Consider the following 20,561-nt stretch of genomic DNA (forward strand, 5'->3'; position numbering starts at 1 on the left):
ATCAATCATATACTTTTCTCCCCCTTTTACAACAATGCCAAAGTGAAGGTAAACCATTTTGTGTCTTATCCATGCTTCACCGATCTGCAATTAGTTGCCCCCCTATGGAGTAGCTCCATTCTTTACCAATCCTTCTTCAAGATTTTCAATAGGCTCTAGGATTGATGTCTTCCATATCTGTTTAATTGACTTCATGTAGGGGTACAACCCCTAACTCACCTCTGAGATATTCAAATGTAGCCTTAGATAGAGGCTTAGTAAAAATATTTGCTAGTTGTTCTTTAGTGAAAACATGCTCCAGTGATACATCTTTCTTTGAACTTTCTCTCTCAGGAAATGATACTTCAAATCTATATTCTTTTTCCTATCATGTAACACCGGGTTCTTTGAAATATTTATAGCACTAGTGTTATCATAGAAAATTCTTACCATTTCTGATATCTTTATCTTGAAACCCTCCAATATGTGTTTCATCCAAATTTCTTGGGTACAATTCATGTAAGCTACAACATACTTAGCTTCTGATTTTGATTAAGAGATACAACTCTGTTTCTTTTTGCTCTAAGACACTAATCTTCCTCCAAGAAAAAATGCTCATCCGGTTGTACTTTTCTTGTCATCAAAATTGCCTACCCAATTTGCATCAGTATAGAATTTTAAGTCAAAGTCTCCTGCATATGGATACCATAATCCATAATCTATTGTGCCTTTCAAGTATCTAAAAATTATTTAGGTTGCAATCATGTGTGATTCCTCTAGATTTTTCTAAAATCTAGCAACCAATCCTACTACATGAGAAATTTCTATTTTGTTGTGGACAACATAATGTAGCTTAGCTATCATTAATCTCTATTCTTTTTCATCAACTGGTGCATAATCATCTTCCTTTGACAATTTACAACCTATAACAGTTGGTGTTCCAACTGGTTTACAATCTCCCATTCCAAAAGTTTTCAACACTTCTTTCACATACTTAGATTGAGTAATAAAGATACCTTCCTTCATTTATTGGATTTGCAAACCTATAATTTTTTTTTATCTCACCTACCAATGACTATTGGACACAATGGATCACTGAGAGGGGGGTGAATCAGTAATTTAAACTCTTTTCCTTCAAAAAGAAGATATTAGTAATATATAAAATAAACTGAGTGCTAACTGGTAACTTAAATAATGCAATCAGAGTGTGTGAAAGGAATTGCTAAACTATTAACATAACACATGCACAAGAATACATCACACAACACCAGATATATACAAGGAAAATCCAATGTGGGAAAAAACTCAATGAGAATAGTTGTTGGAGATCTTCTGCTCCAATCCAGCCTCACAATGAATCTCCAATTACAATATTTATGGCACCAATCCAAGGAGCACAAACTAAAAGGAGAACCAACCCATGCTCAATTTATAGGCTACAGCCTAAATGAGCTACAACCCTTGCACTAAGCTACAACTTAGTGAAAATAATATAAAACTCAGATATACAAATGAAATCACTGTTTTTGATTAAGGTAAAAATAGGTTTTGAAGGGGCCTCAAAACCCTTTTACAACAGATCCTTATGAGAGAAAAGCATTAAGAAACCAAAAGTAACAAACATAGGAAAAAATAGCATAGCAACTAGAGGAAACTAGCAAAAAAGCCCCAAAAAATCAATGACAGCTGGCCAAACCAGACAAAGCATAGAAAAGGAACTATTTTATGTTTTTCAAGGAATTAGCCAAGTTAGTGCTAATCCCATACAGTTCTTTGATATTACCCCTAAGATTAGGGATTTCCTTAGCAAACGCCACAATGACTTTCTTCAAGCTTTCCCTAGTTCTCTTTGCCGCTCCACTAGGAGTAGACTCCCCTATCCCAGTCTCAATAGAATCTTCATCAATGTTGAGGTCCACCACTGGTTTGGGAGAGCTGGAGCTTTCAAGGACCTTAGAGATTTCCTCTAGGTTCTTTGTAATAGTAGACAAGATGTTTGGAATCATTCCCAATAGGTTTTTCATTGCTGCTTTACCTTCTTCCATATTGTCAATCTGAGCTTCCATATTTCTAGCTTTTTCCTCCATATCCTGCTTCCATTGCTTCTAGTTCATATCATCTTCCTTCCTTTTCTCATCCATCTTCTTACCATTTTTTTCTATATTGTTCAAGAATTCATATGTCCACTTGTCAAAACCCAATCTAGCCTTGGTAAGGTTTTTGAGGTTATCCAGGAATAACCCTTCTCCAGCACCCTCCTTATCCTTACTTAGACTATCCTTAGTTGTTTCCTTCTCAGGTTCCTTATTCTTCTCCCTCTTAGAATCTATTTCTTTTTCCTCATTAACCTTATTATCCTTCTCCACCATAGGCTAGCTATTGACATTGCCAAGGCTAGCACTGTGAGTTGGGCTTTCTTGATCTGACACGTCCTCATTTTTATCTCCCTCGGCTCCCACATCCTCATCATTCCAACTTTCATCACCTCCAGACTCATCTGTATCCATTTCACTACCATCTTTTCTGGTTTCCTCTATGTCCTTGTTCTCTTGGATTTTCATGCTAGTAACAATCTTGCTCTTTTTATTCTCAGTCAACTCTTCCTTGTTGGGTCCGCCTTCCTCTAGCTTTCTCTTGCCTTTCCCTGGAGAAGTAGACAATATCTTGTTTTCCTGAATGGCAAGAATTTTGTAGTGCTCATAAATCAGCAGAATGAGGCTACAATGAAGCACCGGGTTTGAAGGATTCTTGATGTGTTTGTTGAGAGACCTTGATAGAGACCTGAAGAGGTAGTAGGGCAAGAAAACCCTTTTCTCATGCCTAAAGTGGTGTAATAGCACAAAATGGTAAGTATGGGCCCTAGTAAAATGACCCTCCACTATTATGTATTCCATGATAGCATTCAACACACGGCCCCAATTTTTTTGATGTTGGAGGAATCATAATAACCCCCCGTAGCTTTGCCTATTTTATCCCTCTCCTTCTCCTTATGCAGGAAAAGTTTAACCGTGTTATTGGAAACTTTAAGATCTCTAAAAAAATGGAGACCTGAGTGGGGTATACCTATTACAGTTGCGATGAGGCTCGCATCCAATTTGAACCTCACACCATGGATTTTAAAAGACCCATTACTCCAATTTTTAGTTATTTTGGAGACTGCAAGATTAACACTACCTTTATCGTAATCAACCAGCTTCTCCATAAAATTTGTCAGGGACCCTTTTTCCAGCTTCGTCCATACTTTTGGCATTTCCTTCCATCTAGATATGTTATCTGGTTCCTCCCTCCTTAGATCCCTTGCCATATTCAATTTCAAAATGTAACCTCTGTTCTTCTACAAACTCATAGCTTCTTTCTCATTGTCTCTCGAAATTTTGAAAATGTTAACCCACAAAGTGTGCGGAGGGTTAATATCTTTGATTATGATTCTGCCACTTTGCCAAGTAATCATTACCTTTTTATAAATGCATAAATTACTCATTTCAACTATCATAATTGTGCGGTCCTTCTTTCCCCATGAATCTATCCTTTCTTAGGACATCTTTAATACTAAAATTGATATTATCTTCCCCATGTCAAATGGTTTGAGCTTCAGAATTAACGCCTAGGTTCGCCAGGCCATCCACAACCAATTTTTTTTCTCTAAAAGCATGTTCAATTATTATAACTTTGAAGCTAGCGATAATTTCTCTAGATTTAAAAATTATGTTTTCTATAGACCATGAAGGCTCGGTTTCCCCTTCAAGCACTTGATAATATTTAGTGAGTCTTCGTCCAGCCATAAGTTGTCATGATTTAGGTTCTTAGAAATTATCAAGGTAATCAAAGCTACTAAAGCTTCAACATAACAACCGGTTTGACTACCCAGAGGACCAGCGACTACCACTAGGCAACTTCCAGCAAAATTCCTGACAATGCCCCCATAAATAGCTCTACCTAGATTCTCCTTCGACACCCCATCAAAGTTGGCCTTTATCCATCCCTGAAGAGGAAAGCACCACACCAGACCTTCCCTACCCTTCTCTTTACTAGATTTGGTGATAGAAAGATTCCATCTGTCATTAAAGTCTTCTTTAACTGCTAAACCATGATCAGTACCATTGGGACATTTGAATATACCTCTATAAAATGAAATCACTATTGCAAATGAAGTTTTGAAACCTTATAATAATCTCCTCTACCGGTTTCACCCTTACTGGTCTGTATTCTCTCCACCCACTCTACAACTTGAATTTGTTGATGATCTTTCTAAAACCTCTCTCACAATGTCTTCCTTCTCTCAACTCACACTCAATCACTCTTAATCAAGCATAGCTTCTGTCAGTTTGTCACCTTTGTGTTCAATGCACTCTCCATCAGTTGTTCCTTATACCAGTTTGTTGGCATTATACACTCTAATAAGAATAGTTGATGTTGTCATTGATGGCAACCAACTAGCAACAGGTTTCTATACATGCACCAACATCACAGACATCATACACGGCCAAACACCGACACCAGTAGGAACTTTCGCCGACATCCAAATTACATTGGAAATGAAGTATATCGACACTCTGGCCGACATGGGATAAATTTTTGTTTATGTTAATTGTTTTGTAAATTTAATTAATTATTTGTAAGCTGACTTGGTATATTGTAAATAATTGTATATGTATGATATCTTATAGATAATTTTGGTAATTGTAATGGATAGGATATTATTGTATAAGGTAATACAATGGACAATGAAGGTTTTGGTTAAGGTATTTGACTGAACTTAAACCAGTACTGAACTAGACATTTGAGATGCTATCTTGAGTAGTACATTGTATTGGATTTAATTATCCATATTGTAGTCAGTGAGACTCTTTTGAGCAGTGCGATCTAGGAAGTTGGCCTTCCTGCATGTGCAGGCCCCTATTGTAAGTAGTATTTATTCATATTGGCCAGTGAGTAAATATTGTGGGTCACAAATCCCATCGAGGTTTTTCCCACACTGGGTTTCCTCGTTAAAATATCTTGTGTTATGGTGTGCATTTATGTTGTCTCTATTATTTCTCTTTACTGCATTATTTCTTGTTTACCGGTACATTGTTTTGGGTTGCAAAGTTATAAATAAGTTCAAATATAACACTAACCGGTTAGACATGGATTCACCCCCCCTCTTAGTGTCTTTGGGACTATTGTTGAATCTAACAATTGGTATTAGAGCCTGGTCCTCTATTTGCAAAAGCCTAAGAACTTGAGGAAGATTCTGAAACTGGCACAGATGGAGAATTTAAGAAAACAATTGGAAGGATCTCTTGAAGATTTTGATGTAGAAAAATTAAAGAATATCAAACTTGATGATGATCTAAGGACTACCAAGGAATTCATTAAAGGACTTCAGGAGAACCTAGTTATAGCACAAAATAAGAGAAAGGAACTTCATGAGAAAATGCAGAAACATGATGATGAAAATTAAACTCTTAGTGATATTGCAAACAAGTTGAGGCAAGAGAACACTAAAATGAGGAATGAAATGCAAGAATTAACCATGAGGCTATGTAAGGATCTTGAAGACAGAAAGAAGAATGAGGAAGACTTGACTAGGCGACTTAATGATGGAGGTAATGAAAATTTGAGACTTTGTCATGAAATTAATATGCTAAAGACAAATCTGATTCACATGCAACATGATATAGAAGAGCTTGTGAGACAAGTTGGAATTCTTGAAAATGAGTTGATCATTGCAAATGAATACAAAGACAAATTCAAGAAAAGTTCAGAAAGACTTGATAACATGCTGAAAAGACAAAAACCAGATGGAGATACAATTGAACTTGGATTTGAACATGGAGAAAGTTCTGGGACTACAAACAATCAAGATCATAGTAAACCGGTAAGACAACCTAATGCTTACAAATTTAATGGGAAATGTTTAAATTGCAACAAATTTGGTCATAGAGAAAATCAGTGCAGATTTAGAAATAATTAGAATACAAACTTACCCACCGGTCAATGTTTCAAATACCACAAAGTTGGTCACAATTCAGAAAATTGCAGAATGAATGTGAAATGCTGTGTTTGTGGTAGATTTGGGCATTTATCTAATCAATGCAGAACACAAATTGGACAAGGATATGGAAAAGATATTTAGAGGAATAATGTAACTTGTTATGCATGTAACAAGATTGGACATATTGAAAAAATTTGTAGAAGAAAGACTATACCGGCAAATAATAAAGGATCTAGTGTGAAGGGAAAAGAAAAGGTAAATGAAATAAAGCAATAATTTTCAAAACAAAGGATTAAGAAGGGAGATCAAAAAGTTTATGAATCTGTCTCTGCACTAGTAGAACAGAGTAACCCTCCATGAGTAGGATATTCTTCATCTAACTAAGGAATAATCCTTAGGGGGTATTGTAGCAAGTTGAAAATCATGCATTCTACCCTTGGTTGATGGTAAGAAGATACATTTCTTCTTTACCGGCGGATATGTTAGGTTTTCACTTAACTAGCGAGCATTTAATGCAGTTTTTGAAGAAATTTATGGTTATATAACACCGAAAAACCCTCATTTTGACTCACCAAGCATTCAAGCATTCAAAGAGCGCAAAATTGAGCAAGGGCAATCTAAAGGCGAAGCAACAAAGTGATTTTCAGGCATTCAAGGATTTCAAGCTAAGAGGTATTTATCTTTTGAAATGGAATATTCATCTTTTGTACCTGAGTTTATTGCAAACCCTACTATGGTAGAAAATGTTAATTGTCCTAGGCCTATGTTTAAAATCATCCCTAAAATTGCCAAGCAAGATGATTCTATCAGAGCTTTTTTTTAAAATTCTGAAGGGAGTCACTTTTGTCGAAGACCCTAGAATCTACATTCACCACAACATAGAAAATCTAGGAACCGATGACTTGGAGAACATGTATAGTAGTGTCATTACTGATGAACAAGGTTTAATCAAACCAAAGCATAAGATAGTTGAAGACTTAAGATTCATTGAGATACTGAACATACCTGAATTTCCTAAGGAGGTAGTCCATTTAGTTATGAGTAGAGTTCATGGAGAGTTCATGTAGCTTGACTCTATTTTTAAAATGTCTAAGGAAGCAATCAAGGCAGTTACTGGTTTACCCTCAACCGGTAGTAGGACCAACAAAACTAAGAAGATACCTAACAAGGAAGTTATGGAGTTAACCCAAGCTACATCTGACAACACATCTCTTAGGGTTAATGACATTACTGATCCTAATGTCAGATATGTGAGTATGGTACTTTGATACAGAGTAACTCATACAAACAGATTGAATTTAGTTTCCATATTATGTATTCATAATGCATATGAGATGGTAAAGAACAATGCTAAGATTGATGTTTGTGAATGGCTTAAAGATGAATTAATAGACAACTTGAAAAAGATTAAAGGTGACAAGAAATGGACATTTCATTTTGGCAACCTTCTTGTGTGTCTGATTCTTTACTTCACCAAAGAGATACCTAAAATTGGTCATAAGGAATTTGGATATGACATCCTGATAGGCAAACAAATGAAGCTATCACCGGTATGGACTCTAACAATGAGAACATTATAATAGATTACTTCAAAAAATTTCAAACTAAGATGAGAGCTAGAGAAAGGTTACCCTAGAGCATATTAGACAAGTATGACAAGAAAATCTTCTTTGTAATCAAATGTGATGAGACATGGATGGAACTAGTTAGCCCTAGAAATATTTGGGTTACTAAAATGGGTTATGAAGTTGATTTACCCATTCTTGAAACATATGCAAAAACACTACTTGAGGCACCTAGAGAACCAACTAAAGAAACTTTTTGGAAATGCTGAGACCATTGAGAGTGTTGTTTCAATGCAAAAACAAAGAAAAAGAAGAGAGAAGTTTATCAGAGATGCATCTAAGATGGCCAAGGAGGTCAAAGAAAATGTAATGAACATAAGTGGTATATCTGCCAGTGAACCGAAAGGATTGAAACCTGAAGCTCATGTTTCACTAGTTGTTACTTCTTCAGATATAGACAATGGGAAAGTAGGAGATTTCAAAAGAGTTGAAAGAAAGAAGAGGAAACCCTCACTGGTACCCTCTCCTTCTCCCAAAAGGACTAGAATTTTGAGGAAAAAGCAGCAAGCTTTAAGGGAACCTAAAATGAAACTGAAATAGACTAAGACACCATATACCCTGACACCAAAGGAACTGGTAAATAAGATAACACAAGATGTAAATCTTTGCAATGTAAATAATTACTATCATTCTTACAAAGATTCAGACAAGGACACTATAGAGGCCAGTATAATTTTGCATTTAGATATCTATAAAAAGGTTTTGATTGAAGTTGTAGAGGATCTACCAAATGACTTATATTTAAGGATAGAAGCTAAAAGGATGTCAGTGATGGAAATAGATAAAAATCTAAATGTTGAAGAATTATTGGTAGTGCACCCTATAAACTCTAGAGAGGAAATTGATGAGCTAATCTCTGAAGAAAACCGATTAGTTTTTGTCACTGGACACCGACAAGTCTCCCTAATGGCTGGTAGAGTTAAGGAGATTGCTGATGAGACTACAGACAAATGGGATATCTTTTTTGTTGAAAAGGAAAAGAAAGAGGAAAATGAAAAACAGAAAATAGACAAATCTTTTGCTAAGGTGTACTGAAAGGACAAAGGGAAAGGCAAGATTGGTGGTGTACCTTCTATAAAGGTAATAGATAATGTCCCTCCACTGACTCAGGACACCCCTCCATTAACTTCGGCATCACCAGGACATACAGAAAATTAACCGGATACGGCAACTCATGAAGTAACTCTTGATGATACTAACCTAGAGTCTGAAATAATTTTCACCATGTATGTGGATACATAGGAAATAACATTGTTGTGGATAAAGAAACTGCAAAGGTTAAGGTAGATGATGTTAAGGACAGTGAGATCTCTAAGATGCCAACACAAACTGTTGACCTTTAGAAGAATGAGATACCGGCACAAGAAGAGTAATCGGAGACTAAGAAACCAATAGAGGATAAGGTAACTAACATAGAGAAACTATAATTAGAGAAACCAATAGTTGAAGAGGTACTTGTACAGACTGAAAAATCAAAAGAAGAGGTACAAACACAGACAGAGGAAACGGTAGAAAATGTAAGTAAAGTAGAAGAAACTAATGGAAATAAGGAGGAAAATGTAAGTAAATGTTAGCCTCATTCAACATAGTCCTAGCCATCTCCTTCACTGTCCTATTTTTTCTCTCTACCACCCCATTTTGTTGAGGTGTCCGTGTAGCTAAGTAGTGTCTTTGAATTCCATGTTTCTCACAATAGTCAACAAATTCATTAGAAGAAAATTCTCCACCCCAATCAGATCTTAAGAATTTTAACCGATGTCCACTTTCATTTTCCACCATCTTCCTAAAAATTTTGAATCTCTCAAATGCTTGTGACTTATCATGCAAGAAGGTTACCCAAGTCATTCTTGAGTAATCATCTATGAACAACATGAAATACCTTTCTCTAGCCAATGCTCTTGTCCTTGTTGGCCCACATAAGTCTGTATGCATCAACTCCAAAGGTATTGAGGTGTTATATTATTTTATTTTAAAACTAACCTTTGCTTGCTTGCCTCTGACACATTCATCACGGGATGTGCTTGCCAGTTTTATGATCTGAGGTATGTTTCTTACATACCGGTTCTTACTTACCTTAACGAGATTATCAAAATTCACATGGCCTAATCTCCTATGCCACAACTAGCTTTCATCAACTTGTCCCATCATGCATTGGGGCATAGCATTCCTTTAGAAATTAGACATTACCTCTATTCTCTTTCCTTCTGCTACCACCTGATTGATACTCTTCTTTCTTATGTGACATCTGGTAGAGTCAAATGAGAACTTGTATGCTTTTTCACACATCTCACTTACACTCAGCAGGTTATGTTTCAGTCCTTCAATATAGTACACATCATGAGCCTTGATCTTTCCATCAATATTCAGTGTACTCCTACCTTTGATCTTGATGGAGTTGTCTCCAAACCAGACTGAACCACCATTCCAGTCATCAAGATTGATGAAATTTTTCTTATCTCCGGTCATGTGATTTGAGCAACCACTATCAACTAGCCATAAATTCCTCCTTTTAGCATGTAGAGTTGTATGTACAATCAGGTTGGACTCTATCTTATTTTTCTCCTTCTCTACCCAAACCGGTTTCTCTTCTTTCTTTTCCTCTTCTAACACTTTGTGTTTTGGTTTTATTTCCAACTTCTCATCCGATACAATTATCTTTTGCTTGTCAGTTCTCAGCTGACAATACCTTGCTATGTGACCAAAATTTTGACACTTATAGCATTTCACATTAGCACTATAAGATGTACTCAATGCATTCTTGTAGGACTTGTTGGGTCTCAAATCAATAGATTGGATAAGTTCTAAGGAAATGCCAAATCCTATGATCAAACCCTCCAATTGACTTGGCCAACTTATAGAGTGAACCTATTTGGTTACTAACTCTCTCACTTTAGGCTCTACAGGACCTAGGCGAGTATACCTACTCACTAGTTGTTCCTTCAACTATTGCTTTTTATAGCAGATTTAGTGTCTTAATCTGATATCTCCTAGTCTCAGAATGGCATAAGTTTCTTAAACAAACTGATTTCAAATGTGTGTATTGATCTATGTATCTTACAAAAGTATATATGTTACACTTTGGCTAAATTACCTACTTTACCTACTCTACTCATCCTAATTCTTAAAAGTAAAGGGTGATTGGTATGGTTAAAGGGTTTGTTTACAAATGATCAGTGCCTTTCCTCTTATTTGGGCTACATAGTCTTATATTTCTTCAAGACTTATTATGTAAACTTATGAGAATTTTTAAACCCACCCCCTCTTGGTGATTCTGTCAGATATTGTTTCTTATGAGCTCTACTTCAATGTCTATATTGTAAACCACTTGAATGAATTTAACCCTAAATTTAAGAGACCATCCAAGGAAGAAATACAAGAAACAATTACAATTCATAAGTAAATCTTTTTTTATCCAAATCTACAATATGAAACACAAAATTTCATTGGCAGAACACAAATAACCTTACCTCCTTTAGATAATATCACAAGCAACTACCTTCTAAAAATATGTTAACTCTCAACACATATGAGAAAGAAAATGCAACTGGTTATTTTTGATAAAAAGTGTAAAAGTACAAAATTGCCTCCACTTCTTGTATCTCTATTCTCCCCTCTTTACATTTTACATCACACATATATATGTGGTTGAATGGTTTTCATACCCCTTTGGGTGAAAAGAAACCCCCCTTTTAAATAAAAATAATTCCAAATCCCGAAATTTCCTTGGTTTATGTCATTAATTGTCACTTTACAAGTTGTTTAGGCATATTAGAGGTGTTTTAAGGCTATTTTATGGGTATATAATGGATAAATGGTCTTTAAATGATGTAAATACCCCCTTTGGTGCTTCGCAATCCATTTTTTATGCCTATTATTGTGTTTATGTTATGGTTTCATATTGTGCAACAAATATAAAACATATTACTTATGTCCTACTTGGTTACATGCAAAACATTTCAGGTGTAATTTATCCCTATACTTACTGGTACCACAGGGTAACCACTTGGCCAACAACACTTCAAGTTCTATCAGGATTTCTTCATCATCTACCTCTCTATTAGATCCAGATTCATGAATATAGCTTACTTCTCTACTTTTCCTTACTGGTGGGGTTGAGACTTAGGCTTTAAATGCAGATTCTGACCTCTGAATACTTCCATCAAAACCATTTAATTCGAATGCAGTTAATTTACCAATGATAGAGTCAAGAGTTACCTTTGTCTTGTCAATAGATTTGAGTTCTTGAATGGCTGCCACTCTGATAGTGTAGACCGATAGAAGGGTTCTCAATACCTTGCTAACCACAGTGGAATCCTCCACTATACCTCCAACTATCTTCTTGATTATTTGACCATACTGTTGAATGTTTTTACTTCAACCATTCTCATATAATCAAATTTTCCTCTGAGACTCTCTTCCTTGGCTATCTTTACATGCTCATCACCACCATAGATTTCTTCCAGTTTATTCCAAACTTCATATGAAGTCTCCAATCCATGAACATCAACATATTCTAAATTTGACAAGGTACTATTGATGGCCTCCAATGCTTGGTTGTTATTTTGTTGCTCCATCTTTTAATCATCTATCTGAATTCCACTAGGCAAGTTAAACTTAGAGACAACATGATCCCAATACTGAATTCCTAAACTCTTGATATAAATATTCATCCTATCACTCCATATTTTGTAGTTATTTTTATTGAACTTTGAACCCTCTCTCTTCATCATTTTCTCCTAGATCCTTTCCTCGAGATATTAGGATTATATTTAAGAGGACCTAGAAAGCTCTGATACCAATTGATAATGTGATGAAACTATAAAGATCTGGTCAACCACTGAGAGGGGGGCTGAATCAGTTGTTAGAAAATAAATTAATTTTCACCAAAATTATTTTCATCTAAGAAACAACTCACAAACTATACCGGTTTAAACACTTTAACAAATTTGCAGTTGCATTGTTAAACCTTACCGGTTGACCTAATACTTCGGTGATATAATACAACAGATCTGAAATTTAAATATCTTTTGACCAAACCCTTAAAAAACTTAACTAATACCAATAATAACATATTTTATATCATTTTTAATCATTTAAATATATCTATGCAGATTTACCAATCATTCATATCAACCATACCAAAAACACATCTACAAAATCATTCACCACTTGAGACAATGATTTTTCATGTGGAAACCCAAATGGGAAAAACTATGGTGGGGATGAATACCCACAATTATTTTGAACTCTTCTAAAGTTCTCCCTATTAGGAGCCAAGCCTAGTTAGAAGCATATACAAGAATGTTTTGTTAGGAACAAATCCATTTAAGGACCACATGATTAAGGGATTGACTACAAATACCCCATTAAAGGTAACCTTAGTGGAGGATTTAAATCCAAGCTAATGGATCACCTGGCTAGAGGATTTCAATAACATTATTGTTAGACCTTACTTGGTTAAGGGATTTTACTGATGTAATGGTTAGAGAACAATAGGTTCTTTGACCGGTCCGAAAATAACACTTCCTTGCTGAATCAAATCCTTTACTGCTCCTATATGCCTTCACATGATTTTTCAAACACACCTCCTAGTTTGGCAATAATCACTTTCACACCTAATTAAATTTGCCAACCACACATTCAATCAATCCATCGACCTCAAAAACAAATACTTTAGGTTGGTAACACAACACAAACCCTAAAATTCTCATAGAGATTACAAACACATCAGTTCAATCATAACCGTAGATTACATTGCAATAAACTTTACATTCTTCTAGGCATCTACAACCGCTCTCGGATCATCACACTTTGAATCTTGTAACACATCACGAGTTTGTCACTTCATACTATGAATTTGATCATTCCCAAGATAAATGGTTACCTTTAAGCATCAAAACCTATTTGAAACTCATCATGTGCAACATGCTTTCATGGCATCCTCATCACCAATCATCATTCGATGATAAATCTTCACAACCGATCACCAAGCTTCATCGGTTAGGATTCTGCTTCTCAACTAGATCTCATAGGGAGACTAAACCCTACCTCCTCCAACAAACATAAGTTTATTCTCACAGCTATTGAGTACTTCACAAAATAGGTTGAGGTAATCCCAATGACCTTCACAATAGGAAAGCAAATAAAAAAATTCATTTTGAATTATATCTATAACTGACAATGAAAGACCCTTCAAAAAATAAAGAGGTGAGTGAGCTTTGTGAACAATTTCATATCCAACAACATTTTGCAACACTGTACTATTCCCAAAGCAATGGTCAAGCTGAGGCAAAAAACAAGACCATTCTAAATTTTTTAAAGAAAGTTGTCAATGACACTAGAAGAGATTGCCATCTTCAACTGAACCCAACTCTCTAGGCCTATCGAACTGGTGTTCGCATAGCCAATGGTACCACACCTTACTCTTTGTTTTATGGTTTAGAATCTATTTTTCTGATCAAGGTAGAATTACCATCACTAAAAGTGTCCCTGAAAAACATTCTTAGAAGAAGACGACAAAATAGCATGTCTGAAAGAACTAGAAATCCTAGATGATAAATGACAAAGCACTCAGAATCATTTACAAGGATATCAAAATAGAATGAGAAGGAAATACAATAAAAGAGTTAATTCACATTTCTTTGAAGTAGTTGACATCATTCTTACAGAAAATCAAAGGAACCTTGATGAACGCAAAAAGGGAGGAAAGTTTGAGCCTAACTAGTTGATGATATGATGAATCAATAATGATCCTGACACCTACTAAGAAGGGGGGGTGAATCAATATATAGAAAACTGACTTAAATTTCACCAAACTCAAAAAAATTCTCTGGATGAACTGGTTCAAACACTGAACTACAAACTGCAATTGTAATGTCAAGTTAACAGGTTTACTGGCATAAAAAAATAGTAGTGTAACAGCTCTGAAACTCTCAAACCATTTAACCAAAACATCAAAATACTTTACTAATAATAGTAAAAGAACATTTTAGATTACTGTTGGTCACCTTAACATAACTAAGTGGATTTAATAGTTAAGCAAATTAACCATATCAAACATAACCACACAAACCATTCACCACTTGACACAATGATTTTTGACATGGAAACCCAAATGGGAAAAAACAAGGTGGAGATGAATACCCAGAAGTATTTTGAACTCTTTTGAAGTTCACCCTATTAGGAGCTAAGCCTGTTAAAGCTTTACAAAATGTCCTATTAGGAATAGATCATGTTAGGGACCACTCGGCTAAGGGATTGACTATAATGCCCTATTAGAAGCAATACCCTATTAGGAGTAACCTCAATAGAGGATTTGAAGTCCAAGCTAATGGATCACCTAGTTAGAGGATTTAGATAGCACTAAACCTGTTAAAGCTTACTCGATTAAGGGATTTAACTATTGTAATTGTTAGAGAACAATAGGGATTTTCTAATCTGGTAAATAGCACTACTCTACTTGATCAGATCCTTTTCATTCTCATATCTGCCTTCACACTTATTGCAGATACTCCTTCTGGTTTGGAAATCAATCACACTAACACTTAACGAAAATTGCCAACACTACAACAAAACAACTCATCGACCTTATAATAAAAACAATAGGTCGGTAACACATCACAAACCTAAGATCTGATAGAGATTACAAACAAATAGGTTCAAAAATGACCATTGGATTACATAGCAATCATTTCACATTGTACAAGACAACCTCAACCACTCCTTGATCACAACTAATCAATTCTTGTAACTCCTCATGTGGTTTCCTCTTCATGCTATGCACTTTCTCATTCCCAAGATAAAACAACTATCTCTACGCACCAAAAACCACTTGAAACTCATCAAATACAACACATATACATAGAATAATCATCATCGATCACCATTTGATTATAAATCAACACAACCGATTCAACAAGCTCCTTCAGCTAGGGTTTGGCATATCAACAGGTAGGGTTACCTTTTGATCTCACTGCTTCAATAGTAATACTAGTTTCCTTCACTTTCACAACTACAAGTTGTAAAATTACATCATTACCAGTTACAATTAACATCAATGACAACACAATAATACATTGATGCAATCTTCCATCAAATGCCAACAATCTCCCACTTTAGCATTGATGGAAATACAAATATCAATACCCTTGATTGTGATGATTGAGAGTAATGCACATACACAAGTATAGGAATATTGGTTTATATTTTACCATGTAATCTCCTTCAACTAATTCTCCATGTCTTCAGGTGGTAACTGACTATAGTTCTTCTCCCTATCAATCATATGATTCTTCTCCCCTATAATCATATAGTGAAAGTAAAACATGTAGTGTCATACTTCACTATTCTGCAACAATGATCTACAACTTGTTTCTCCCCTTGTGGAGTAGCTCCACTCTACACCAATCCTTCTTGAAGATCTTCAATTTTCTCTCGGGATGATGTCTTCCACATCTGCTCAATTGACCTCGTGTAGGGGCACAAGCCCTAGCTAACCTCTAAGATACTCAAAAGTAGTCTTAGGTAGAGGTTTAGTAAAGATATCCGCTAGCTTCTCCTTAGTAGATACATGCTCCAATAACACATCTTTACTCTGCACTTCCTCCCTAAAGAAATGATATTTCAGCTCAATATGCTTAGTTCTAGGATGCAACATTAGATTCTTTGAAATATTTATTGCATTGGTATTATCACATAAAATATTTACTTGTTCTGTGATCTTCAACTTGTATCCTTCCAGAATGTGTTTCATCTAGATTGCCTGGGTAAAATTCATATACGCTCCAACATATTCAGCTTCAATTGTGGACTGTGATAAACAGCTCTGCTTCTTGCTTCTCCAAGATACAAGCCTTCCTCTGACAAAGAATGCACCACCAGTTGTCCTCTTCCTGTCATCAACATTTCCTTCCCAGTCTGCATTTGTATAAACTTTCAAATCAAAGTTACTTGCATATGGATACCAAAATCTATAATCAATAGTACCTTTCAAATATTTGAATATCCTTTTAGTTGTAATCATGTGTGTCTCCTTTGGGTTCTTCTAAAATCTGGCAACTAATCCAACTGCATGAGCAATATTCGGTCTACTATGAACAACATAATGCAGTTTCCCTATTAGAGACCTGTACTCCTTTTCATCAATAGATGTAGCATCATCCTCCTTATATAGTTTATAGCATATAACCATTGATGTCCCAACTGGTTTACAGTCTTCCATTCCAAATGTCTTCAATACCTCTTTCACGTATTTGGACTGTGTGATAAAAATGCCACTCTTCATCTATTGAATTTTCAAACCTATGAAAATTTTTATCTCTCCTACTAGAGACATTTCAAATTCACTTTTCATCTCATTTGCAAATTCATCACTCATGGCATCATTGCCTCTGAAAATAATATCATCTCAAACACTTCACTAACCAATATCTTATATCCTTCAGTCTTGAGATATATATTATTATCTTCACTGGTTCTCTGGATGGAAAGCTTTAACTTTTAAAAGCTTCTCTTCAAAGTATACTCTTAAAAAATACCATGAAATCAATGCTAAAGAGGAAACTTTCTAGAAGCTGAGATCAAGATGCATTTGGCTTAAGGAAGGAGATAGGAATACAATATTCTTTCATATGTCGATGATGAAGCATAAAGTGGCTAATAGGATAACCAAACTAATTGTGGATAATGGGGAGTTGGTCAAGGAGGAAGAAATAAGGAATGAAGCTAAAAGGTATTTCTTGGAACTACTCAAGATGGATCACAAATTGGATGTTGAAGCTCAAACTTCTTTCCTTCATAATATCCCATGTCTGATTGATGAACAGATGAATGTCTCCCTCTCTTCCATTCCTTCGATCTTGGAAATAAAAAATGCTTTTTTTCTTTTGATGGTAACAAAGAGCCTGACCCAGATGGTTTCCCCATGTTCTTTTTCCAAGATTTCTAGGACATTGTCAGGAAAGATGTCTCCAATGGGGTCAAGGAATTTTTTGGGGCTAGAAAACTTTTGAAAGAAATAAATGGTACTTTCATTGCTCTCATCCCCAAAACTCAAAGTGCAAACTCTATGGACAAGTTTAGACCAATTAGTTTATGAAATCTTTTTATAAGATTATCTCCAAGGTTCTTACTACCAGAATTGTGTCTGTCCTTCTTGCTTTGATTAATCATTAGCAAAATAGTTTTGTCCTTGGAAGACAAATTCTTGACTCTATTATAACTATTCATGAGAACATTCATTCTCTTGTTAGAGCTAAGAAGCAGGGACTCATCCTCAAGCTTGATCTCTCCAAGGCCTATGACTAGGTTGACTGGCCTTTTCTTGTGAAGGTTCTTATGGCTTATGGTTTTTCCACTAGATTTATCAACCTCTTCATCCAGCTTATCACATCAACCTCTTTTGTTGTTCTTGTCAATGGTTCCCCTTCCCCCTTTTTCCAAGCTTCTAGATGACTAAGGCAAGTGGATCCCATTTCCCCCATCCTCTTCATCATTATGGCAAAATGTTTTGGAAGGTCCATGGAAAATATGGTTATGCAAGGCTCCTTTAAGGGACTCTAACCTTCTTTTGTTGACCTCATTTGCTCCCACCAATAGTTTATGGATGATACTATTGTCATGGGGGAATCTAGTATCTCTGAACCTAAAATCCTAAAGATTACTCTTTGTAAGTTTGCCTCAGCTTCTGGTCAGCTTATTAATTGGGTCAAAAGTGAAGTTTTTCTCATCAATACTCCTGAGAGAAGACAATAGAGAATCAACAGAATCCTGGAATGTAGGATTGTTGATCTTCCTACGACCTATCTTGGCCTCCCCATGGGAATTGCACCTCCTGGTCCTTTTTGGAGATCACTAGTGGCTAAATTTCATTAAAAACTAGTTGGCTGGAAAGGAGCCCTTTTAAGTCAGGCTGGAAAGCTTCAACTTCTAAAAGCTTCTCTTCAAAGTATACCAATATATTCCCGAAGCCTTTTTAGAATTCTAGTTAAGTATGCTGATGCAATTAAGAAAATTCAAAGAAAATTCCCATGGTCAGGGGTTGAGGACAAGAAAATAATGTCTCTCGTGGCCTGGGATCAAGTTTGCAGACCAAAAAGTAAAGGAGGTCTGGGCCTGAGAAGAATATGAACCTTAAATGAAGCTCTCCTGTCCAAACAAGTCTGGAGAATGTTCCACTTAAACACTGAATGGTGTAAAATTTGGTGAAGTAAGTACTCTCTTTTGTCCTCCTCTCTTTATTCTCTTATCAATTTGGAAATTAGTATTAATGGGTCCCATATATGGAATCATGCCTCTAAGTGCAGAGAAAGCATTGCTAAAGGAGTAATTTGGAAAGTAGGAAATGGCAGGAAAGTTAAATTCTGGGAAGACCCCTAGCTTTCTGATAAACCTTTGACTTAAATCCCTGAATGGGCCTCTCATGCTCCCTCCTATATTAAAATTTTCAGCCCTTTAGTTGCAGAGTATTGGTCTGGCAATAAATGGCTGAATATTGAAAGTATCCACCCTAGCCTCACTAAGCTCAAGATCCATCTATCTTCGGTCTGGTTGAATAAAGAGGAAGACTCCCTTATTTGGAAACATGAACCCAAAGGTATTATAACTATTTCTTCAATTTATGGTGTCCTTTCCTCCACCCCTCCTATTAATCCTTTCTGGTCTAAAGCCTGGATTAAGGGTCTGACCCCCAAAATCAACTTTTTCTATTGGACCATCCTTTAAAATAAGATCTTGACCCTAGACAACCTCAAGGGAAGAGGTTTTTCCTTCCCTAATAGATTCACATTGTGAATTTAGGAGGAAGAGTCAGTGGACCACTTGGCCATCCACTGTTCCTATTCTACCTTAGTCTGGGAAATATTTCTTAAAAGTTTTAGCATTGATTGGGTGTTTCCTAACACTATCAGTGAACTATTCTCCTCTTGGGATTTTGATTGGAATAACACCTTTTTGAGATCTCTGTGGCAGCTATCACTTCCTCACATCCTATGGGGATTATGGAAAGAAAGAAATAATCGTATCTTTAGGGACATATCCCTCAATCAGGATATTGTGTTCCAGAAAATACAATGGGTGATTATGGAGAATATTGGGATCATTGAGGGTCCCTGTTTCTCGACCAACCCCTTGGAATCCAACATTTTAAGCTCCTAGAATTATAAGATTGCTATTAGTTTTGACCCCAATCAAAATAAAAGACTTGAAGTTAGGTGGCAAACCCCCCTCATGGCTTGTTCAAAGTCAATTTTGATGGTGCAACAAAAGGTAACTCGGGCCCTGCCGGTTGTGGAGCTATTCTTAGAGATGATAAAGGTATTTACAAGGAAATGGTTATTGTCCCAATAGGGAGCCAAACAAACCATAAAGCAGAAGCAATGGAAGCTCTCCAAGGTATTCTCCTTGCTAAAAAATGGAATTGCCCCTACATATGGATTGAAGGGGATTCAAACAACATCATCAAATGTCTCAAGGGGACCTCTAAGCTCTCATAGTCTATCAACAATATCATAAAAGCTGCTAGAGACCTTATCAACACTTTTGAAAAAAGTTACATATCCCATATCTATTGTGAAGCGAATGGGTCTGCTGACTAGGCAGCCAATGCGGTGGTTAATAAAGATGAAATGATTACTTGGACAGGAGAACAAGGACTCCTTGAGCATGTCAGACTAATCATTTTTAAGGACCGATATAGTAGCACTCCAAAGATTTTTGATGGACAAAATAATAATGAAAAGGACTAAATGGAGTACTTCAAGTTATTATAATAATGTCAGCCTCATTTATTATAATACTTATTCTATCACTTCCCACGCTTTTTGGGTTAAATTGATAGTTTCGAGAAGCTTTCTATCTAAAACTCTCTACAAATTTCAAAATTTGGCTCTGAACAATAAAAATATGGGCAGAAATAGATGACGATACAAACCTAGCACCTGAAAGGAATGGAAACAGAAGGAGGCGATTTGGAGCATTTTCTA

General features: G+C 35.9%; 1 protein-coding gene across 1 annotated transcript in view; it reads right to left on the reverse strand.

Annotated features, from left to right (window-relative positions):
• Positions 1–2,351: 2,351 nt before the first annotated feature.
• Positions 2,352–20,561, reverse strand: part of LOC131074132 (uncharacterized) — an 80,728-nt gene continuing 62,518 nt past the window's right edge. Inside the window, exon 4 of the mRNA XM_058010703.2 lies at positions 2,352–2,651. Within this exon, the coding sequence (XP_057866686.1) occupies positions 2,352–2,651 (300 nt within the window). The remainder of the gene's footprint in view (positions 2,652–20,561) is intronic.

Source organism: Cryptomeria japonica, chromosome 9 (genome assembly GCF_030272615.1).
Source record: "Cryptomeria japonica chromosome 9, Sugi_1.0, whole genome shotgun sequence".
Lineage (NCBI taxonomy): Eukaryota > Viridiplantae > Streptophyta > Pinopsida > Cupressales > Cupressaceae > Cryptomeria > Cryptomeria japonica.